The sequence below is a fragment of the Delphinus delphis genome, chromosome 15 (genome assembly GCF_949987515.2).
Source record: "Delphinus delphis chromosome 15, mDelDel1.2, whole genome shotgun sequence".
In the NCBI taxonomy this organism is placed as follows: domain Eukaryota; kingdom Metazoa; phylum Chordata; class Mammalia; order Artiodactyla; family Delphinidae; genus Delphinus; species Delphinus delphis.
In genome coordinates, this window is record NC_082697.1 from 15,825,737 (window position 1) to 15,849,082 (window position 23,346).

Sequence of the window (23,346 nt, forward strand, 5' to 3'; positions counted from 1 at the left end):
GCAGTCCTGGCGGTGGTGGTGTCTGTCTTCCCAACTAGACTGAACTCAGCCCCACACCCTGTCCATCTCTGCAACCCTCCATGGCACCTGGTAGAAGGCTTAGCAGCTGATGGATTCTGAGTAAACGTACGCATGTTGACTCTTTTCCACACCTGAGCTGCTCTCCATGACATTCCGAGACAGAAAGGGACCAGGGAAAGGACACTTAGCTCTAGCTCACTTGTTGTGCGATCCTGACCAAACCAGACACATGCCCATCCCAGGCCTCAGTTTCTGCACGTGTGGAACTGGCAGGTGGGGCCTGTGGAGTCTTTGAGTCTATGGTTCTCTCCAGCAGTCTGCCTGGGCCTCTTCCCATTCAGTGCTTCCTTATGTCAGAGGCTGCTGGCTGTCCACCAGGATCTGTTCTCTCCTTCCTTAGCAATAGGCTGCCCAATCACAGACTACATTTCCCAGCCTCCTTTGCAGCTGGGTGAAGCCTGGTAATTAAATTCTCACCCATGGACCGTGTGTGGAAGTCGCATGACCCTCTTCAACAGCTGGACCTTAAAGTACTGGACATGTGCTCTAACATCCTGTCTATCCTTTCCTATTGGATAAAACCTGGCCGTGGGAATTCCCTGGCAGTCCAGTGGTTAGGACTCAGAGCTTCATTGCCTTGGGCCTGGGTTTGATCCCTGGTTGGGGAACTAAGATTCCTCAAGCCATGCGGTGCAGCCAAAAAACAAACAAAAGACCTGGCCTCCCCAGATCCAGCCTTGGGCCCCCCAAGCAGCCATCAGTCATCTCTTCCTTCTCACCAGAAGTGAAATGGTCAAAACATTGGTGAGAGTCACGAGAGTCAGACTCACTGAGTCTCAACGTCGTACCTCCACCCCTCTGGCCCCAAACTCTGGAAACGAGAACTAGATGGACAGCACAGGTTTAGAAATGAAAAGCAGCTGCTCCTCCTTGATGCTTTTTATTGGGGGCTTTCAGTGTTTTCTAAGCATGAGCAGCAGTGACACCCAGACCCTCTCCCAACATGCAAAAGGCACAGGGAAGTGAGACGCCGCAAGGGTGGGCAGCGTGGACGCAGAAACCCCCCTGCATGGCATGGTAGGGCGTGGGGGGAGCCCCGAGAGTGAAGGGGAAGGCAGACGTTAACAGAGATGGCTTTGGCAGAGGCTGGAGGAGGGACATCCACCTCCAGACCCACCCCTGCGCTCCGGCCAGGGCTGAACTTCCGAGAGAAGATCAATGTGGCTTTTCCTGAAAGTCCACCTCACATGGTGGGAAAACTCAGCTCCGGGTGGGAAGAGGAGGATGGACACTGCCTTCAGGGACTTCCAGTAAAGTGCCCGACCGAGCACACTGGCCAAATCAAGAGGGGGATGGGAGGGTGTGCTCATGGCGTCGGCCCCAGACATGGCCTGCGGCTGGAAGTCACTGCCTTGGCCCAGCCAGTGCTGTCTCAGTTCACTTCCAGGAGGAGAATGAAGCCCCTTCCAGTCTTCAGGGGCCTCCTGTGGGGTCTCCAGGTCTCCAGCCCCACCTGGAGGTAGCGCTTAGAAGAGTCAAGTCTTGATGTTGGCTTTGTCCTGTGGAAGAGTTCCCTGGGCAAGAGGGAAGGGGAGGCGGGGGTCAGGCCCTCCGAGCCCCCAGCACCTCCCAGAATCTGGGCCCTGGTGAATGAAATGACCTGGGACTCACCTTGGATCCTAACCAGTCCCCACAGTTCCATCTTGAGACCTTGAATCGAAAAAAAAAAGGCATTCGTGTTTTTGTTTGTTTCTCTCTCTTTCTCTCTCTCTCCCACTCACTCTTTCTCTCCTTCAGTAGAACCGTGGCCTCAACTCACGGCAGTGGCAACATCTACTCCTAAACTATGGAATGTTTTCAGACTGACGATAGAATTGCTCCAAACAAGGGGTGGGAGGGGCTGTCCAAGTGTGCATGAGACGGTGCGTTACTGAGAGCTCACTGGGAATCACACAGGACAGAGACACCAACAGTCAGACACCAAGCCCGGGGCCTGGCTTTAGATGTATTTCTTCTTGAGGTACCAGTAGGCAAAGTAGCCCATCCCACCCAGGGAGCCCATGAGGAAGGATGCCCCAAAGAAAGATGGGGGTTTCCGCTTGACCAGCCGGAACGCGTTGGGGATGACTGCTGACAGCAGAGTGGTGTGGATGTCGCCCAGAACTTTCCGGAAGGCAAAGCGTTTCTGGACCCTCTCAAAGAAGGACTGCAGGTTGGGCCGGCTGCCATCTTCCCAGTATTTCTTGGACAGTCCCAGGAATTTGAGGCGGTGCAGGGTGGCTCCCAGGAGGACATCAGCAAGGGTGAAAGCACAGCCGCAGAGCCACAGCTCACATTTCTGCCCTAGAATGGAAGTGACAGGAGATGGGGGAGGGGAGGGTCAGCTCTTCTTCCGCCATACACGCCCTCCTCTCTCAGTGACGCCTCTGGCTTCTGTCTGCCTGCCGCAGTGTTCCCCCAAGGTCACCCGCTCCTGCTCTTCTTTCATGATTTTTGCCAGATGCATATACTACCTCTATTATTTGTTTTCTTTAAATCAACTGACTTATTAAATGCAAATATATGTATTTAAACTCCGGACTCATATATCCCACTGCCCATTTTCCAGCTCTCCTTGCGAGTCCACTGTGCATCTTAAACGCGACATGTCCAAAACTGATCGTCGCCCCCAAACCCACCACATTCATCCCCATGTCAGTAACAGCACCTCCATCCTTCCAGCCACTCAGGCCAAAAGCCACGCAGGCCATGTTGAATTCTTTCTTCTCTTTCTTTCACACCCCACATACACTTTGTCAGCAGTTCCCATCAGCTTTATTTTCAAAATACATCCGAAGTTAGATGTTACCTCCGATGTGACCATCCTGGTCCTAACGACCATTATCGTTTGCCTTTGACTCCCTAGAGTCTATTCTCAGCACAGCAGAGAGAGGAATCCTGTTAAATCTTAAGTCAGGTCATGTCCTTCTCTCTGATCAAAGCCCTTTAGTGACCCCCTTATCGTAGTCAAAGCTGAAGCCCTTCTAATGGTCTAAAGGTCCTACGTGATCTGGCCCCCAGGTACCTTTCAGACCTAGGAGTCTACTTTTTCCCCCTTGACTCACTCTTTTTTTTTTTTTCGGCTGTGCTCCATGTCTTGCGGGATCTTAGTTCCCCAACCAGGGATTGAACCCAGGGCCACAGCAGTGAAAGCGCTGAGTCCTAACCACTGGACCGCCAGGGAAGTCCCCCGCCTTGACTCACCCTTCTTCAACCACACTGGCCTCCTTGCAGTTCCTCATTCCAGGCACGTTCCCACCCCAGGGCCTTGGCACTTGCTGTTTGCTCTGCCTGGAACACTCTTCCCCCACAGAGCTACAGGCCTTACTCCTCCACCTCTTTCAGGTCTTGGCTCAGTGCCATCTTCTCGGGGGGCTTCACTGACCACCCAGTTAAAATTGAAACCCCAATCCCAGCAGTCACTGTCCTCCTCCCCTGCTCTGTTTTCTTCCATACAACTTTTCCCCAGTGTTCCACCATATACTGTACGTGCTCATTTTGTTTATTGGCTGCCACCCTCTACCAGAATGGAAGCTCCATGAGGGCAGGAATTTGGGTCTGTCTTGTTCACAGCTGTATCCCCTGCACCTAGAACAGTGCCTGGCTCACTAAATCTTTACTTAATGAGTGATGAATGAGAAAAGAAACTATCACTAAGAGTATCATTTGCCATAACCTATGTGCAATGATAAAAGTACATTTAACAAAAGACAAAACAAACGCTATTAAATTCCATCTGGATACTACTGCCTGCCCAAAATCCCCGAGCCCAAGACTTATTTATTTGTTTGAAGAAAAGGGCAGGTAGTAATACATAACCCCTTTATGGGAATTAAATACTAGCATCATACTAACACTCTTTAATACAATCAAAAGAATTAAAAAGAGAATAATTCTCATCGTGTGGTTTTATGTTAGTTATCGCCATGGTCACGGGACATCTAAAATTAGCCTGTGTACTTAGGAAACACTAGACTTGAAATTCTGGAGCCCCTTTGGTCTCCTTCATCACTGCTTTGCTCAACAACCTGAAATTCTCCCCAGTGACTACACATTAATGTCCAGATTCCTCTGCATGGCTTTTAAGCCCTTTCAGTAGTTGGATGAGCTCCAATGTATTGGGTTGGCCAAAAAGTTCGTTTGCTTTTTTCTAGAACATCTTACGAAAAACCCAAATGAACTTTTTGGCCAACCCAGTACTTCTCTGATCTTCACTTCTCACAAATTGCCCACTTGCCCACTGTTCCCCTCAAGCAAGCCACGCCCATTTTGGCCTCTGGGCCGTTGCCCCTGCTGCACCCCATGCCTGGAATGCTCTCCCCTTCCTCTCCACTTCCGGTGAGGTCTGCTTTCTTGGGAAGCTTGCTTCTGCCCTTTTGTAGAGGTGTTCCTTTCAGCTCAGAAATTCCATGAGTCTAATACCCTTCACCCTCACAGCCTGAGCCTTCCCCTTTCACTCTGTGTCCTCATGTTCATTCATTCATCCAACAAATGTTTATCTGGTAGTATGTGCTGGGCATGAAGACATGACAAGACACAAATGTCTTCCCTCCAGAGGCTCACGGTCTCAGGGGAGGAGGAGCTAAAGTGTAATGAAGGCTCTGATCAGAAGTTTGTTCTTGAATATGGAATCTTCCAGATGCCTGTTAGACTTCTGAGGGGAGATGATGTGTCTGCAGTTAGAGGTACAGGTGCACAGCATCATCAAGGGCGTGAGTGGAGACAGAGCTGAGGACAGAACCAAGGACTGAGCTTCGGGGCCTCAAGATTTAGATATTGGGCAACAAGAAGCAACCAGCGAAGGAGTGTGCGAAGGAGTAGCCGGTGAGGTGGGAGACGACCCAGGTGAGTGTGGTGTCCCAGAAGCCAAGATAAGAAAGTGTTCCAAGGACAGAGCGCTCAGCTGGCTTCAGACGCCGCCGGGAAGTCACAGAAAAGGAGCTGAGAATTGGCGATTGCATTTGGCGACTGGTGACCTTGACAAGAAGAGTGGGAGTAGATGCTGACGCTGAAAGCCTGGTTGGGAGGGAGTCCAAGAAAGAAAGGGAGGAGAGGAATCAGAGACGGTGAGCAAAGGTCACCCTTTCAAGGAGCTTTGCTGTCATGGGAAGGATATGCCGATAATGTGAGACGGGTCAAGAGTGTTTTGGGGGACTTCCCTGGTGGTGCAGTGGTTAAGAATCTGCCTGCCAATGCAGGGGACACGAGTTCAAGCCCTGGTCCAGGAAGATCCCACATGCTGTGGAGCAGCTAAGCCCGTGCGCCACAACTACTGAGCCTGCACTCTAGAGCCCAGGAGCCACAACTACTGAGCCCGCGCGCCTAGAGCCCGTGCTCTGCAACAAGAGAAGCCACCGCAATGAGAAGCCCGCGCACCGCAACGAAGAGTAGCCCCTGCTTGCCACAACTAGAGAAAGCCCGTGCGCAGCAACGAAGACCCAACACAGCCAAAAATGAAAAGATAAATAAATTAATTATTTTTTAAGAAGAGTGCCTTTGTAAGTTGGGAAGAAAAAAACAGCACGTTGATGGGAATGATCGAGCCGAGAGGAGGTGATGCTACAGGACAGAGTGGAGAGAATCACTGATGTGGTGTCCTTGAAGGGATGAGCGTGGATGGCATCAAGTACACAAGGGAAGGGACTAGGTTTAGCTAGTTCAAGAACAGTTTATCCTTGGTAACAAGAGGGAGTACAGGGCACCGTCTCTCAACAAATCTAAGCTGCTGTCAAATGTAAGGCATCTACCTGAGAGAGTGCTTCATCATACATATGTATGTATCTCCACTGACACGTAGGCCTCTTTCAATGGGTACATTTTTATTTGGGTCTGTGTGTGGACCTATGTGTCTGCATCCTGCGTGGTGTGTATGTTTACCCATGTGAATGCCTGCTCAAATCCATGAAGCTGGTTGTGTATTAGCATGTAGACAGCTGCACACATGGGCATCTGTGTCCATGCAGTGGGGGGATTACCACATGCATAAGTGAAGGGTATGCCCACATGCACTTGGTGGTTGCCTGCAGGCAGATGTTCATGAGTGTGTAAGCGTGCATCGCTATTTAAGTATGTCCATTCCTGTGTTTCTGTTTGTAGGCAAATACTGCTAGCCATGACTGCATAATGTCCACGGGCGCGGGTAGCTATCTATCTGGCATGTCAACAGAAGGTCTTCGGTTTCCCCCGCTCCTGCAGCTGTGGGTTCCCTTTGCCAAGTCGCAGCCCTGGATGAACCCTGTCTTGTGCCTTCTCCAAGTCTGCCAGCTGAGTGCGCTGGAGACAGGTACCCTTACCAGTTACACTTTAAATCCTGACCACAAAGCCCGGGAGGGCCGGCAGCCCTGCCCAGGTCCTGTAGCAGTCCTGTAGCAGCTCTGGGGGATGCTCGCTTCACCGCCCCCTGCAGAGAGACGCACATCTTTCATCTTCTCTCCTCACACCCGGTGGTTTTCTCTGTTGATGACGTCACCTCATGCTTCATTCAGAAAACAGGAACCTTCAGACATGAAAGCCCTTACCCCCCACCATGAAACCCACAATGCCAGGCCCCTGCATTTACCACCTGCTGACACAAGGGAGGGTGTGAGCCACCTTCGCTCAAGGTCAGGCCCTCCGTGGTCCTCTGCACCCACCCAACGCTGCACATGCTCCCTTTCCCTTTCTAGAGCCACTCTCCTCCCCTCCCCACACTGCTCTGCGGCCCCCAGGAGGCCAACTTGACGGATACACTGATGGGACTCCGTGCCCTCTGGCTCCAGGGGTGTTTGGCCAGTGGGGAGCAGAGGTGGGAGATAGGATGGTGGGCGAGGGTGAGGTCAGAGTCTTACTTCCCTCAGTTTTTTCTCTGCAGGCTGCCACAGGCTGGCTGTGTTGGTTTGCTTATTTGTTTGTTTTTGGCCACACCAGGCAGCAGGCAGGATCTTAGTTCCCCGACCAGGGATCGAACCCAGAAAGTCACAGCTCCTGTCAGGTGGCCCTCTTTGTTCTGGTTCCTGAAACTGCCCCCATCGCTCACAACCCGAGGTCCAGGTACTGCACTTTTCCTTGTGGTTTCCCTGTGTCCCGCCCACACATCTGTAAACAGTCCCTTTATGAAGGCCTCTTTGATTTACTCAATTTGAGGGTGCCCTGTGTGTCCCCTGGGGACCCTGCCTGAAGCACACCCTCTCAATCCTCATTGGTCCTGCATCACTGATTTCTCCTTTCCACTGAGGCATTTCTATCGGCCTGAAAACACGCAGTTGTATCTCCTATCTTGAAAACATTCCTCCCTTTGCCCCACAGCCTTCTTCAGGCACCACCCCATTTCTCTATTCCCTCTACAGCGAAACTTGTCAAAAGGGTTGTCTACACTAGCCATCTTCACGCCTCACCTCCCATTCACTCTTCAGCCATTGCCCTGACATTCCAGTGAAACTGCTCCTGGCAAGGTCACCACCAACAGCCATGGGACAAAACCCAAGGGACGCTTTCCTATCCTTGGTTTATTCAGCCTCTCAGCTGCACTTGACACTGTTCTCCCTCCTTAAAACACAATCCTTTCTGGGTTCTATGACACAAGAGTCCTCACGCCTCACTGGCCACTGTGTCTCATCAGCTTTGCCAGCTCGTCTGTCTTTACCCTTCTCTCAATGAGGGGGAGCCTCAGGGCAGATGTGGTAGTTTTAAAATACGAAACAGTGCTTGTCTTTCTCTGTGGAATCTAAAAAATAATATAAACACATGTATATGCAAAACAGAAACAGAGTCACAGATATAGAAAATAAACTAGTGAATATTACTCAGCCACTAAAAAGAATGAAATAATGCTATTTGCAGCAACATGGATGGACCTGGAGATTATCATACTAAGTGAAGTGAGTCAGAGAGAGAAAGACAAATATCATATGATATCGCTTATATGCGGAATCTAAAAAAAAAATGATACAAATGAACTTATTTACAAAACAGAAACAGACTCACAGACTTAGAGACGGGGGAAGCGTTGCGGGGAGGGATAGATTGGGTGTTTGAGATTGATATGTATACACTGCTATATTTAAAATAAAATGCCTTTCCATAAAAAAGAGAGAGAGAGAGAGAGAGAGAGGGAGAGAAAATAAACTAGTGGTTACCAAAGGGGAGAAGGAGGGGGGAGGGGCAAATTAGGGGTATGGGATTAAGAGATACAAACTACTATGTGTAACATAGATAAGCAACAAGGATACACTGTATAGCACAGGGAATTATGGCCATTATCTTGTAATGACTTTTGATGGAGTACAATCTGTAACAATACTGAATTACTACGCTGTACACTCGAAACTAATATAATGTTGTAGGGAATTGCCTGGCAGTCCAGTGGTTAGGACTCCACACTTTCACTGCCCAGGGCCCGGTTCAGCCTCTGGTGGGGGAAATAAGATCCCGCAAGCCGTGCAGCGCAGCCATAAATAAATAAATATAAAGTTGTAAATCAACTATACTTCAATTTAAAAAAAAGAAAAAAATACGCTCACAGATTACTTGATACTTATCTCTTTGGTGGAGCCCAATTTTTCTCCCCTTGAATATGGGCCGTATTTAATGCCTTGCTTCAGATGAATAGAATGTGGCAGAAGTGACAGAAAAAGATCATGTGGCTTCCGCTGCTTCTGTCTCTCTGGGATCACTTGCTCAGGGGAAAGCCGGCTGCCGTGTTGTGAAGAAACTCAAGCAGCCCTAATAAGATGCCCATGTAGTGAGAAGCTGAGGTCTCTGGCCAACAGCTGTGGGGAACTGACACCTCTAGTGAAGACCCACGTGAATGAGCCATCGTGGACCCTTCAGCTCAGGGTGTTGCAGCCCCAGCCAACGGCTTGACTTAGAGACGGGGGAAGAGTTGCGGGGAGGGATGGATGCATCATGCATCTATCCCTGCATCATGCAGCCCTGAATTAGAAACACTCAGCCGAGCTGCTCCAGAATTTCTGATTCACAGAAAATGTGTGATATGACAAATGCTTTTTTTCCCCTTTTTTTTTAAAACTATGGCCCTCAGCTCAAATCTAGCCTGCTGCCTGTTTTTATTTATTTATTTATTTATTTTGGCTGTGTTGGGTCTTTTTTGCTGCACACGGGCTTTCTCTAGTTGCGGCGAGTGGGGGCTACTCTTCGTTGCAGTGCACGGGCTTCTCATTGCGGTGGCTTCTCTTTTTGTGGAGCATGGGCTCCAGGCTCACGGGCTTCAGTAGTTGTGGCTCGCAGGCTCTAGAGCGCAGGCTCAGTAGTCATGGCTCACAGGCTTAGTTGCTCTGCAGCATGTGGGATCTTCCCGGAGCAGGGCTCGAACCCATGTCCCCTGCACTGGCAGGTGGATTCTTAACCACTGCGCCACCAGGGAAGCCCGACAATTGTTTTTTTTTGTTTGTTTAAGCCGCTGAGTTTGGGAGCAGTTTGTTATAAGCAATAAATAACGAATAAGCAGGTCTTGATTCCTCTTTGTCTCTCTCCACTGCCCTCTAGGCGACATCATCCAATTCTACGGCTTTAATCACCGTGTATATGCTGAAGACTTGCAAATGTCCACCTCCAAATTCTGACCTCTCCTTTGAAAGTCAGACTAGAATACCTAATGGCTTATGTGACATCCCCTCTTGGGGGTGACACTTACGTGCGGAATCTAAAAAAAACCTGAACTCTTGGGTCCCCCTTGCCCATATCAGGAAATGGTACCACTCAGTAGCTCAGACCAAAACCTCATGAGTCATCTTTGATTCCTTTATCCCCTCTTACTCCACTCCCTCCAATACCCTCGACCTTTCAGCAAGTTCCTGCCCATTTTATCTCCAAAATACCTCTCAAGCCTTTCGTGCCTCCCCATCTCCACTGCCACCACCTCAGTCCAAGCCACCACCATCTCATCTGGGCTTCTGTCTCCCTTGAAATCCATTTTCACAGCAACCAGAGTACTTTTGTAAAATCAGAACACCTCACCCCTGAGTAGATTGCAAAAATGGCTGCAAATTCCTCCCATTCCTGCACGCTTGCCCCTTTGCAAAGGCTGTGCTGCTTCTGCCATCAAGAGGCAGAGTCCAACCCTCTACCCTTTTAATCCTGGCTCTGCCATGCCACTTGCTTTAGCCAATGGGGCTTTCGTAAATGTGACACAAGTAGAGGCTTAAAACATATTTGCACCTTGGGGCTTTGCTCTCTTGCTGCTCTCAGTATCCCTGTGACCACCATCATATGAAGAGCCTGGCTTAACCTGCTGGATGATGGGCAACATGTGGTCCAGCTACTTCCATTGGCCCCTGAACACTCTTCTGTAATGGCCCCTCTCCAGCACCCTCTCTGATAGAAATGAGAAAGTTCCTTCTTGAGGTATGCATTGTTTTTACTCATTTAGCCGTACTCTGCCTTTTTCTAGAAAGGATTTATGGCGGCTGGCTTCAGCATGCATGACACTGTTCCTGTTTAGGACCTTAGGTATCTGTGTGTGCCATTTGCTTGAGGCCTCAGCTGTGAAATGCTGGAAGAACATTGGACCCATTGAGAGGGAACCTGTTCTTACCCTAACTATGCCATTTAAGAGCTGTGTGACCTTGAGCGAGTCACTTTATCTCTCTGAGCCTTAGTTTTCTCACCTGGAGAATGCACGTGCCTTTACCTGTCATATGTAATTAACTAGTATGTTCCAGGCGCTGTGCTGAGTGTTTTTCATTTTTTAAAGAGTTCAACAAGATGGAGTTTAGGTTTTAAATTCTACTATTACCATCCTGTTTCACAGATGTTGAAACTGAGGCTCCAATAAGGAAAGGAACTTGCCCAAGTCACACGGTATAGGCAGCAAAGCTAGGACCCTAACTCATATCTGTCTCACTCTAAACCCATCTTTTAGAACACTGTGCTCCACAGCCTTCCCACATACACAGACATCTCTGCGTGTGTGTGAAGCTATGAGTGTAGTAGTGCATGTTGAATGGGTTCCACAAATTTGCATTGTTGAGGAGACCAGACTAACAGGGTACCTAAAATAGAGCAAAATGGGAAGGTCTCGAATGAAATTTGAAGAAGGGTGCTGGCAAGGATGGTGTATAGATGCAAAAAGGAGCAGAGTGGTAAGGAGAGGGTACTCCAGGCTGGAAGAGCTGCAGGAGCTAAGGTGTGGTGGTGGAAATGTAGCTGGCATGCTCAGCATCCAGAGAAGAGAGGCACTTGAAAACAGAAAGAGTCAAGGTCAGAGAGTCCGGGTGAGCCTAGATGTCTGGCTCCTACAGCATGAAGGAGCCATAGTACATCCTTCAGTCGGGGCAAGGGGAGATGGTGTAGTGGATAGCGATCGCCACCACCATTACCATCATCATCTTCAATAGCCTTTATTAAATACTGTGTTCTAAGCGCTGATCTAAGTATTCTACATATATTATTTCATGCAGTGTTTCAACATCTCTCTGAGGTCGGTCTTATTATTATAAGACCATCCATTTTATGGATGGGGAACTGAGGTCTAGGGAGGTGAAGCACCTGGCCCAGGGTCATTCAACTAGCAAGTGGCCAAGCTAGGACTTAAACTTAGGTCTTTCTGACTCCATGGCCCATGATCCTAACCACCTGGATGGTCCTCTAAGATCTTTGGGGGGAAAGATGCTGGGACTGTCATGGACAGAGTGGGCTGGATGGGCTCCAGCACTCACCTACCCCAGAACTGGCACCCACCCTCGTTCTCAAGCTTCCTCTTCTCCAGCTCAGCCTCGATCTGGTCCAGCACCATGGCCAGCTCCCCCAGGATCTTCTTCAGGTAGCTCACATCATCGTGCTCCAGGATCTTGGCCTGGGGGCAGGACAGACAGGTGCTAGAGGAGCTGAGTTGGCCTCAATAGAGCAAGGATGACCAGGGATGGAAGACTCTTGGCCCAAATCCCCTTCTGCAAACCCAGTCTCCTTATATCCCCTTAAGTGTATAGGATACCCCCACTGTTACAAGGCATCCTCATCTGGTGTTCACAATAGTCCTGTGAGCTTGACTGTCCTGGCCAGATCCCTTTCATGGGGCTGGTACTCTCATACACCAGCTGCCATGAGAGTTGGTTGACAGTGGCTCACAGCTTCCCCTTCTCCAGAGAATTGTTCTCAGCCAACGAGGAGTTTCCTGGAAATACTTGGGAAATAAATAGGTCAATGATTGGCTGATATAAGGGTATAAAAGTCTGTCCCTTTGTCTCAAGGTGGATCGACTTTGTGGCACCATTTATCTTCCAGAGCTCCCTGTGGGATCAGGTGAACTTAGCCCCTTCTTCATCCTATCTCATCCTTACTGGGTTCTCCTTAGAGCGCTCCCTCAATACCTCGCTTACCCCAGAACCTCTGTCCAATGCTCTGCTCTTAGGGACACAACCTAAGACATTAGGAAAGTGAGGCTCCAGGGCGACAGTGACTTGCTCAAGGTCAAAGGGCCAGTAAATGACAGAGGAGACAGGATTGGGAAAGCAAACCAGTGGTTTTCCCGTTTCATGTCATCAGCTGACTCTCTACTTAGAACCAGCTTCTTCCAGTTCTTCTTTTCCATGGAAAAGATGGTGGGAAAGGGGAATGAGCAGGCCTGGGGTCACTCACCATGAGCTTCTTCTGTTTAGAAAGGTAGGGATCAGAGAGCTGGGGCTCCTCTTCATGGTCCAATTTCATGAAGTCCATGGTGGCATTGGCTAAATGTCCTGGGGAGAGAATAGGAAAGGTCCCGTTCTTCTGATACCTGGTGCTCTTCCTTTCCCTTCCCCCCAACAACTTGGAATAGGTCCCATTCAAACAGTAGTCCAGGAAGTAACAATATCAACAGGCATAACTAGGAGACACTATGTCATTACAGGCTGGGACATAGGGATGGATGAGATGCCATCCTGCCCTAGACCATAAAAGAGATACCTACAACATAGCATGATCAATCTCTAATGAAGAGTGAACAGAATGCTGTGGGACCCAGAGGGCCACCTGCCTGGGGCACAAGGTGTCAAGAAACCTCACTGAGGAGGAGACTCTAGGGGATGAGTAGGAGTTTGCCAGAAATGAATATCACCCTAAATGTGGACAAGCTCATGCTTCAGTGAACGTCTCCCTCACCCCTTTCTGTAGTGAAGAAACGGATTCAGAGAGGCTAGTAAATTCCACACTAGTAAACGACAAGCAGATTTTGAATCAGGATCTGTCCGATTCTCAGTCTAGAGCTCACTCACTGTAATCCACAGGGAAAAACTTGTTTTAAAAAAACTATAAGAGAGCTTGGTGTCTTGAAACTTCCACTTCTGGTGAGGCAACTTCCCTGAAGATTCAGGGACATATTGATCACCTTTCCTGGGAAATTGGCCTTTTAAAGATGCTGAAAAGGCCTGGGTGATGGAATGTGGGTCAGTGATGGAACTCAAGGTAGCACCTTGAGAATTATACTTAATGGGAGAGACAAAGTGTCCTATAATCTGACATTAAAAGTCTAGCTGTAAGCTGTGGGTTTTACAAGAGGAGGTGGAAGCATTAAGTAGGATAAGATCCTGAGGTCTGTTCCATGACTGGGGCAGGATTTCTCTGGAACTCTTAGCCAGTAAGTATGGGACATGGTGGGGCAGGTGTGTGGTGGGGCCCAAACCTGGCCTGCCCTCTCCCCTGGGTCCCAGCCCCACTTGGACATCTCTTGGACTGGGATGGGCATCTTCTCTGGCCCCACTGCCTCTATGTTCCCCTTATCATAACACTGATTGGTACTAGGTTAGAAAAATTTTAATCAATGTGGGTTGTTTGTTTTTTTGCCACACTGCGTGGCATGCGGAATCTAAGTTCTCTGACCAGGGATCAAACCCATGCCCCCTGCAATGGAAGCACGGTGTCTTAACGACTGGACCGCCAGGGAAGTCCCCAAATCAATTAGTTTTGAATAGATTATACATGCATGCCTGTTTAAAAATTCAAACAATATTAAGGAACGTACAGTGAAAAGTAAATCTCTCTCCTCTCAATCTGCAGTCCCTTAGTTCTGCTCTCCCAATCTTCTCATGCGTCCTTCCAGAAATACTCCTTGTGTTTGCAAGCACCTGTGTATCCATTCGATCCCCCTTTACATATATTAATGATAGTACACTAGATGCATTTTTTTGCCCTTCACTTTCTCCCTACTTACTAATATATCTTAGAGAGCATTCCACATGCCTGTTATTTTTTTTAACAGCTGCACAGTATTTCATTGTTTGTATGTACTAGAATTTATCTACCCAGTCCCCAAATCATGGTCAACTGGGTTATTTCCAGCCTCTTGCTATTACCCCTTATGCTGCAATGCATATCCTTGTACGTACTTCTTTGGTGCACACATCCAAGTGTCATTGCAGGACAGTCTCCAAAGTGTGGGCCTTTTAATATTCGATATAGAGGGCCAGACTGCCCTCCTGAGAGGTTGTTCAAATTTACTTAGTCCTGCATTGTAATTATCTGGTCATTTGTCTTTCTGCTTCCATGAAACTGTGACCCTGGGAGGGTAGAAGCTGTGACAGTCCCCTTCTGTCCCCAGCCCCCTGCCCAGGGCCTGGGTCATAGGAGACTTCATAAATGTTGTTAAATGTTGTTGACTCAATGGGGAGAGGACAATATAAATATGTCCTGAGTCCTGTTCAAGGGCACTCTAAAGAGACAAAATCGAGTGCCACAACCTGGCCCACCCTTGGACGTGAGCCTCATTCCTTTGAGAGAGAAGAAGTGACCATTTACCGAGCACCTATTATCTACTTGGAATCGTCATGCTTCATCTGTATATTGGACCCCATGGTGTCTGCATAGAGCCTGGACCAAAGTCTATAAACAGTTGTTGATGGATAATCTGATTTAATCCAACACTTATTTACTGAGTACTGAAAAAAATGAAAGGATAAAGTAGGCTGTGGGCACAATCAGGCTGGCAGTTAGGACAGTATATGGGGATGCTTGAATCAGAACTCAGAGACCCGGGGCCTTGCAATATCTGGGCAATCTTCCTTGGTGATGCCAGCCCTGATGTCACTCAGTACCCTGGGCTGCCAACCCCAGGTGTCTGGGGCTGAGATGCCTGTGGAGAGGTGTCCCAGCTCCCATGGACAGGCAAGCCTCTAGGGGGACAGATAGCCCTATGGCCTCTGTATGGGATGGCAGGACAAGAGGAGGGGGCAGGAGAAGGGAATGAGAGAGAGAGACTGCCAGAGAGGGAGAAAGACATATTCAGCTTGAAACAGGGTGAGAGAGAGACGGAGAGCCAGAGAGAGAGAGAGAGAGAGAGAGCCAGAGTGAGAGACAGAGACAGACACAGGGATGGAGAGAGAGGCAGAGGCAGAGGGATATCCATTGGGAAGAGGAGAGAAGGCAGAAGAGGAGAGATAAAGGGAAGAAAGTGAGTAAGAGATACAGGAATGGGAGGAAGAGGGAGGAGGTGGGCGAAGACCGGGTTACCCTGAGGGTTCTGCGCTCCGACCCCGACCCCGGGACTCACTGCGGATCTCGGCCGTGGCGTACTTGGGGATCATGGAGTCGGCGGTGAGTTCGGGGTGCAGGATGCAGCCGTGCGTGTAGGCGTCCATGGGCAGCGCGTCCAGCAGCTCGCGGTACTGCAGCACCCGCGCGTGCTGGGGGCTGCCCGCCTCGGGCATCAGCGCCACCACGTGCTCTGCGGGGCATGGCCAGGGGCTGGGCGGCGGCACGCAGGGCCCTGTGTCGGGCCTCCCGCCCCCCTGATTCAGAGAGGCCAGCCTCTGGCATCCCATTCCCCAACCTCAGCATCCCGGAACCGCGACATGTCCAGAAGTTTGGGGCCCATCCCCTTTCCTTGACTCTTGAGAGAAAGTCCCCACCAGGCTGACAGGGGACCCTAGTGATCCTGCCCGCCTACCTCTCCTCACTGGAGCCCTGCCGAGCCGTCCCCTGAGGGGCAACTCCTCACCTGCCCGGGCTTGTTGCCAGGTGGGTCTCTAGGCCTAGTGTTGCCAGACTTGGAGAGAAGCTGGAAACCTGGATGTTTGAAATTGAACTCTCCTTGGTTTTTAAATGTTGGCAACTAATTCACATTCTTTTAAAACAGTGCACGTCCGGGCCCTGATCTCTCAGCTGCATCTGCAGCCTCTGCCATGGGCACTGAGCTTCTGGACTTGAGCGAGGCCAGAGGGAGGGAAGTAGGGACGGAGGACATAGGGTTCTGTGGGGTTCCGGGGTGCCGGGCCCTGCTCATGTCTGCAAAGTTCTCGGGTATCCGGGCCCATGTCTGTGGGGGTTCCGGAAGAGCCTGTGGCCCTGACTATGCATACAGGGTTTCAAGGGGCTGGGTCCTGGCCGAGCCCTGGCATCCCCGGGAGATCTGGATCCTGTCTGTGGGGACTTAGAAGGGGATCTGGGTCCCGTTCACGCCTGATGGGCTCCAGAGTGTCTGTGGCCAAGCCTGTGACTCCAGAGTCCCCTGGCAAGGAGGCTATAGCCCCAGCCGCTCCAAGGGGGGTGTCTGGGCCACGCCCTTTCCCTCAGTACCGGGGAGGGGGGGCGGTCAGATCTGTGGGGTCCCCAGGGACCTGTGGCCATGCTCTGCGGTTCCTGGGCGGCATCTGAGCCCTGCCTGTAGCCCGTGGTTCCTTGTGGGGGAGCCCGGGCCCGCGGGGTTTGCCCAGGCTTCCCAAGGTGCTGGGGCGCTGTCAGGGCCCGCGCGGCCGCCGTACCTCCCGTGAACGTGCGCTCCACGTAGTCGATGATCTGCTCGTAGTCGCTGATGATGTTGTCGCGGTGGATGATGACGGGCACCTCCTCGCCCAGGTTGAGCCGCATGAACCAGGGCTCCTTGTGCTCGCTCTGCGGCAGGCTCACGTCCCGCTCCTCACACGCCAGGCCCTTCTCGGCGATCACCAGCCGCACCTGCAGGCGCCAGGGTCAGAGCGGGGAAGGCGGGCGGACACACAGGGACACTCGGCCCAAGGGGGGCGGGGCGTGCGGGGAGGGAGGTCAGAGGTCCCACACTGGAGGGGACCGTGTTGCTTCCAGCCCACTCCTGGGCCCCTGGGGTACGGGATGGGGGATACATCCCCGGGGTCTGGTGGTGGGAGGAACACAGCTCTGCCCTGGGGACAAGGGGCAGAGCTGCCTGGTGGTTACGGGGCTGGGTGTCACTGCTGGACGTACCTGGGATAGGATTTCTGGCTCTTCTGTGTGAGTTTGGGCGGATTCGTTACACTTTCTGGCCTTCATCGTTTTTTTATTTGCAGAATTGAAGTATTAATAGTAGCACCAACACAGTGTCTGGTATATAGCTAGTGCTTATTCATAATTCTCATTATCAGGATTGGACTCTCAGCCTGGCCTCCAAACGTGAATCTGGCCATGAAATTTGCAGAAATTCTTATCATCACCATGATCAGTAGCAAAATTTCTCAAATTATTTGAGAAACAAAGTGAAGTGAAAAATAATTTGCCAACATCAGCCTAGCCCTTTATTGTCCCCAGACACCTTCCCATCTGGTGGTTGGATGCTCACAATAGCCTTCCAGAGGAGGGCAGAGCAGAGACTATCTCCTGTTTTTGCTGATGAGAAAACGAAAGTCCAGAGAGGGCGACTAACTGACCCAGAGCCACACAGCCAATTTAGCAGTAGATCTAAAAGAAGCAATGGTTCCTGACTCTCAGACCAGTGTTCTCTGCCCTGGGGGCTCCTTCCAGGGAGTCCTGGGCCTGGCCCCTCCTGAGTCTTTCCCTAATCTCCAGGGGGTCCCAGACAAATATATGACCTGGTAGATGCGAACAGAGAGCCTCCTGACAGTTCTGAGCTGGCAGGTGGTTAATGATCACCTAGCCCAACTATCCCCTGCCTGTGGACTGAGGCTCAGAAAGTAGGCTAGACTTGTCTAAGGTCCCCCAGCAAAAGGATGGCAAGCTCCACTCCTACATGCTCCCCCCTACTTCTAGCTCCAGCCCAGGAGAAAGAGAGGGCACCCCAGAGAGAGGCAAAGGTCTATTCCTGTTAAGCATCGATGACCCCTGTACATACCTAGGTGGCAGTTCCCATTCCCTTCCTGTCTGCCCTGGCATCCTCCTGGCAGGTTCTGCCCAACCACCCAGCGTCTGGGTCAAGCTGGGATCTCTGAACGGACGGAAACAGAAACTAAATCAGGCCTTTGCCGTTGGCGGGTCCAGACCTTTGGCCTTCCATCTTGGACCACTCCCTGGGCACTGCCCTTGAACTCCAGTGAGGGTGCCCGGTGGGGCTCCTGCCTGGGGAGGGGACTGTCTTTAGAGGAACAACAGTCCTGCTTGGGGCTGCCTCAGGATCACACCAGCAAGCAGCCAAGGAGACTTTCTCCTTTAGCTGAGCTGCAGGCCAGAGCCATGTGCCATCCTGCAGGGGAGGGGGCGGGGGAGGAAGCCAGGCCCAGGGGGAGGGCGCGCGGCCACCAAGGCCATCTGCCTTCTTTACCTCCTGGAACTGCGCCAGACTTAGGTGGTCACCACTCAGTGTGACCAGACATCAGCCAACTCTGGGCAAACTATCCCCCCTGCGGGTGCCTGAAAGTCACCCACTGGGGCTTCATTGTCATGGCGAGGTACTGTCCCCCCTCACCCGGGCCCTTGTTTATGAGAAAACTGTGATGGGCTGGGCTGGCGTCTCTGCCCAGCCACTTAGTTGCCGTGTGACTTTGTAAAAGACACTTAGAGTCTCGGAGTCGTAGTTTATTTATCACAAATACTTTAAAAAAATTAATAAGCTTTATTTCTTACACCAGTCTTAGGCCTGCAGAATCAAATGCCTTTTTTATGTAACATCTTATGGCTTACAAGTGCGCCACTTTTCAACACTTATTTATTGAGTGCCTGCTCTGTGCCAGGTCTTGTTCTAAGTGCTCAAGACTCAGCCGTGAGCAAAACAAAGATCCCTGCCCTCAGGGAGCTGACATTCTGGTGGAGGCAGACAGATGAGAAGCAGTTAAAATGAGACGGTGTGTCAAAAGATAGTGAGCTCATCGGAAAAAAGAAAATAAGGTAAGGGAAGGCAAGGTAAGGGAAGGCAAGGTAAGGGAAATTGGGGGTGCCAGGGAATCAGGGTGGCAAGTGGCAATTTTAAGTAGGGCGACCCATCAGGGCAGTCCTCTCTGAGAAGGTGACATTTGAGCAAAGAACAAAGAGAGAGTAGTCCACACAGGGATCCAGGCAGAGGGGACAGCCAGTGCAAAGGCCCTGAGGTGGGAGCGTGTCTGACAGGTTTGAAAAATGGTGAGGTGGCCATCCTGCTGGAGCAGGATGGATGGAGGTGACAAAAGGAGAGGAGGTCAGAAAGGGTCATGCACAGGGACATTTAATTGAGACTCCTAGACCCAGGGGTCTATGAATAAATTCAGGGAGTCCTCAAACTAGGATGGGAAAATTACAGGTTTATTTTCAGTCATGTCAGGCTGACACTTAGCATTCTCTTCCATTATGAGTGTAGGCAACAAAGCATGGTGGTGTTAGCAGTGCCTGTAATATCGTCACCACTAGGGATCAGGTATTTTCATCACTTCACAGTTGCTGCAATTACATCCGTCACGACTTCAACATTACAGTAGTTATTAGTCCTGCCACTAGGTCATGTGATACTATGGGTTAATGCAGAAACACATATTATTATGTAACAAATTTGTTTTGAAAATATGTCAATAGCTTTACTTCAGTATGATTGGTTTTCCTTCTAATCTAATACTCCTATGTATTTGATGTTATTCAATTAACAGTACTATTCTGAGAAAAGTCCATAGGCTTCCCCCGAATGATGAGTGGGTCCATGACCCAGGCAAGGTTAGATCCTGCAGTAGGGCCTGAGGCCATTATGAGGACTCCGGCTTTTTCCTGGAAGGACTTGTGAGCCACTGTAGGCTTCTGAGCAGAGGAGTAGTGAGATGTGCAGTTCTCGCCTGTGGACCTCCTGGGAGTGGGAGAGGGGGTGGTAAATGGTCAAGGGCAGCATGGACAGGGCTGGGGCGCCAGTGCCCAAGAGCTTGAAAAGTAAGGCCAGGGTGGCAGGTAGAGATCATTTACTTCCCTTCTGCCATGTCTGGGAGGGCCCTCTGCATGCAGGAAAGGCCCTTTAGGACTGATGCGAAAGAAGGAAATGCGCCTGCTAAGCCCATACTGTGTGCCAGACACTTAACACGTGTCCCTGTCCTTTCAGTCCCCCAGGAATCCTACAGGGTTGGATGTAAACGTCTCCTTTTCCAGATGAGGATGTTGAGGCACAGAGGAGGTGAAGTGACTTGTCCAAGGTCACACAGCCAGTAAGCACTCAAGATGAGACTGGAACCAGGACCATCTGACTGCAGAGCCCATGTGTTTTCCATCAGGCTACACTGCCTCTAGAACCTACCACAGGCCCCTGGGCAAGGGGAAGGCCCTGGCAGGAGAGGCAGGAGAATGCTAGGCTGCCTTGGTCAGAGGTTTGGTCACAAATGGGATTGCAGTGGGTGGTCCCATCCCAGACTAAGGGGCCACCTTAGCCCTGAGCTCATGCTGAATAAGGAATATTCAGGAGGCTCCCTCAGGAAATGGTGAGGGGAAGGGCCACCCTCCTACCTCCTGGTCACTGGGGCCTGGCTCCTGAGGTTCTGGGGAGGAGGACATCCTGGCATCTGGAGGTCAGTCTGATTCATTCCCAAACCCCCCAGCAACTTGTATAGAGCCTGGCATGCAGTAGGTGTTCAGCATGCATGTACAGAAGAGTCCCAGCATGACCTTGGTTAACTCCAACCCCTCCTTTACCTAGCACTTTAGTGATATCATAACACCCGTTATTAACAGAGCCTTGACACCATGCCAGGCACTGCGATCAGCACTTTTTGTGCATCATCTCATTTCACCATCACAATAGCCTTCTGAAGAAGGTACTGCCACTAGCTCCATTTTACAGATTTTAAAACTGAGACTTTAGGGAAGCAAAGTGACCTACCAAAAACTCCATGGTGAATTATTGGAGAAGATGGCTCTCCTGCTGGGGACTTTCTGGCCTCATAGTCTGTACTTTAAACTAGGAACTACTCAAAGGGGGATCAGTGGACCAGCTTCATCAGCCTCACCTGGTAGCCTGTTAGAATGCAGCATCTTGGGCCCTACTCCAGATCTGCTGAATCAAAATCTCTGGGGTGGGACCCAGTATTCTGTGCTTGAACCAGTAATGTATGCTCAAGTTTGACCAGTGCTTAGTGTAGAACACTAAGCAGTACCGCCTGTTCAACAACCCTCAGCAATCCTGAGAGGGGGTTGCAATTAGAAGAAGTTGCTGTTATTGTTATTATTATCCCATTTTCCAGATGATGGAACTGAGCCTAGACCAAGAATCAAACCAAAGAGCCTGGTTCCAAGGCCATTTCTCTATAAGGAATCTGTTTCTCCATCTGGAAAGTGAGTGAATGGAACAAAAGGATCTTTCAGGGAGAAGAGAAGTCGAAGGGTCAGGCAATGGGTGACCCTTAGGCTCCAGCAGGACCGGCTGCTGGGACCTGGCCATGGTGCTGAATTCGTACCCCACAGAGAGGAGAGCCCAGGGTGAGACTGCGCTCCTAGAGGCCCCCGGTCTTGCAGGCTCAGTGCTTGGACCTCACCCCCAGGAAGCGGGAACCCCGATAACTCAACACCAGGCTGCATTCCCAACCGCCTTCTAGCTCCCCTGAGTCTGAGATGGGACCGTGTGGCCGTCTGTGCCTTTAAGAGCAAAAAGCACAGACCTTACGGGCCTGCTGAGCTGGTTTGAGGAGCTGGGTTAACTCCTTCCTTCTCAGCTCAAGATTGGGGGTGGGGTGGGGGGAGGGCTAGGGTCAGACCCTTCAAGCCCCAATCAGAAGGCCCCCAGCCGGGCAGAAGGGCAGAGGAGCTTTGACCCGCAGGCCTGTGGCATGGGGACAGCAGCGCGGGGGTGGGGGAGAGGGGGGGAGGGCCTGCGATGGGACTACTGGGGCCGGAGGCTGGACCCCAGGAAGCGCCCCTCCCCCTTCCGCAGCAGCAGCCCCCTCCGACAGGCCGCCTTCCCAGCAGTGCCCATTCCCTTCCCCTTGCCTTTGTCTCTCTTCTCAGCTCTTCAACAGACCGGGTCTTTCTGGGAGGGAAAGAGGCAGAACGGGTGTTCCTAGAATTAGGGACGGTGCTCCTGGGGCCCAAGACAGGGCCAGTCACCTCCCGGGAGGGCAGCCCAGCTTCCCCCATCCTCCGGGCCCCGAAGCCCCCGATTCTACCCTCCAGTCTCTCACCAGGTCTTCAGACCCCTTAAGCCCTCCCGGATCTCCTCCCCCAAGCCTCCTGGTGCATGGGTCGGGTTCCCCTGCTCCCTCCGGGCTCTACCTTCTGCGAGCTGAAGGACTGGGTCCAGTGGTACAGAACCAGGCTCTCCTTGGGCCAATGGGCGTGGCTGGCCGCTTCGGGTGCTTCGGGGGCCTCCACCGGCTTGGCCGCATCGCTCTCCAGCGCCGAGATGGGCCACCAGCTGCAGTTGGTGGGGGTCAGGTTATTGGGGGTCGCCATGACAGCCCGAAATCAGAGGGAAGAAAGAAGGAGGCTCCGGCGGTGGCGGCTCTCTCTCGCCCAGCATCACATGGCCTCGCCGAGCCTGCCCCTCTCCTTCGCTCCCTCCCTCCCATCCCCGTGAATGTCATTACTCACTGGGCGAGTGGGGGAGGGGCGAGGGGGATCCCGGGAGCTCCTTTCCTCCTCCTCCCCTTGGCCCACCCCTGGCCCGTGCCAGAAAAGCCACCAGTCCAAGGTCAGGCTCGGTGGAAGGGCACCAGGAGCCATAGGGAAGTGGGCCGTGCCCCCAGATAGCTCGAATCTGGCCAGCCACCTGCCGAAGATTCCACCATTATAAACGCATTCTGCCTCTCAAATCTTCTAAAAGGCAAATAGGACAACTGGTGTTATAGAAATACATTCCTTTATAAATCAGTGTCTGGAAATAGCTCGTCTGTGTTTGAAGCTGTTATTTTCTAACTTTTCTCCAGAAGGACCTCTAAGGGCAGACGGGAACACATTATGATTTATTGAACAAACACTTACATAGCACTCCTGTGTGTCCAGGCACCATCAATTCATTTAACCCTCACAATAATCCTATTAGCCTCACTTGACAGAGGAGGAAACTGAGGCACGGAGAGACTAAGTGACCTTGCCCAAGGTCATCTAGCTAGAAAGTGGTGGAGCTGAGATTCGAATCCAGGCTGACCGGCTCCAGAGTCTCTGTTTTTAGCCATAAGGTCATAACATGACAATAATGTGAACAACAGCACAGCAAGCATTTATCAACCCAAGCACTCTACATGCATCACCTCATTTCACCTG

General features: G+C 51.1%; 1 protein-coding gene across 4 annotated transcripts; it reads right to left on the reverse strand.

The window, feature by feature from the left end:
* Positions 1-942: 942 nt before the first annotated feature.
* Positions 943-22,775, reverse strand: GDAP1L1 (ganglioside induced differentiation associated protein 1 like 1). Of its 4 annotated transcripts, XM_060030756.1 has the most exons (8): positions 22,675-22,775; positions 22,357-22,498; positions 22,075-22,114; positions 16,728-16,920; positions 15,518-15,691; positions 12,634-12,731; positions 11,737-11,851; positions 943-2,364 (listed from the first exon to the last, which is right to left on the reverse strand). In XM_060030756.1, the coding sequence occupies exons 2-8, from the start codon at positions 22,467-22,469 to the stop codon at positions 2,021-2,023; spliced, it is 1,077 nt and encodes a 358-aa protein (XP_059886739.1). In that variant the 5' UTR covers positions 22,470-22,498; positions 22,675-22,775; the 3' UTR covers positions 943-2,020. The 4 variants fall into 4 exon arrangements, 3 of the variants coding, with proteins under 3 accessions (XP_059886739.1, XP_059886741.1, XP_059886738.1); XR_009522067.1 differs by lacking the exons at positions 22,075-22,114; positions 22,675-22,775 and having other exon boundaries at positions 943-1,595; positions 1,693-2,364; positions 22,357-22,611; XM_060030758.1 differs by lacking the exon at positions 22,075-22,114.
* Between the last annotated feature and the right edge of the window lie 571 nt (positions 22,776-23,346).

Bases quoted from the DNA above. Each gene is read 5' to 3' on its own strand.
- GDAP1L1 (XM_060030755.1), bottom strand. From the start codon at position 22,536: ATGGCGACCCCCAATAACCTGACCCCCACCAACTGCAGCTGGTGGCCC. The intron at 15,692-16,727 runs GTACGGCGGCCG...CATGCCCCGCAG, and splicing joins GGAGCGCACGTTCACGGGAG to AGCACGTGGTGGCGCTGATG. The intron at 2,365-11,736 runs GTGGGTGCCAGT...CTTCCATTCTAG, and splicing joins GAGGAAGCTTGAGAACGAGG to GGCAGAAATGTGAGCTGTGG.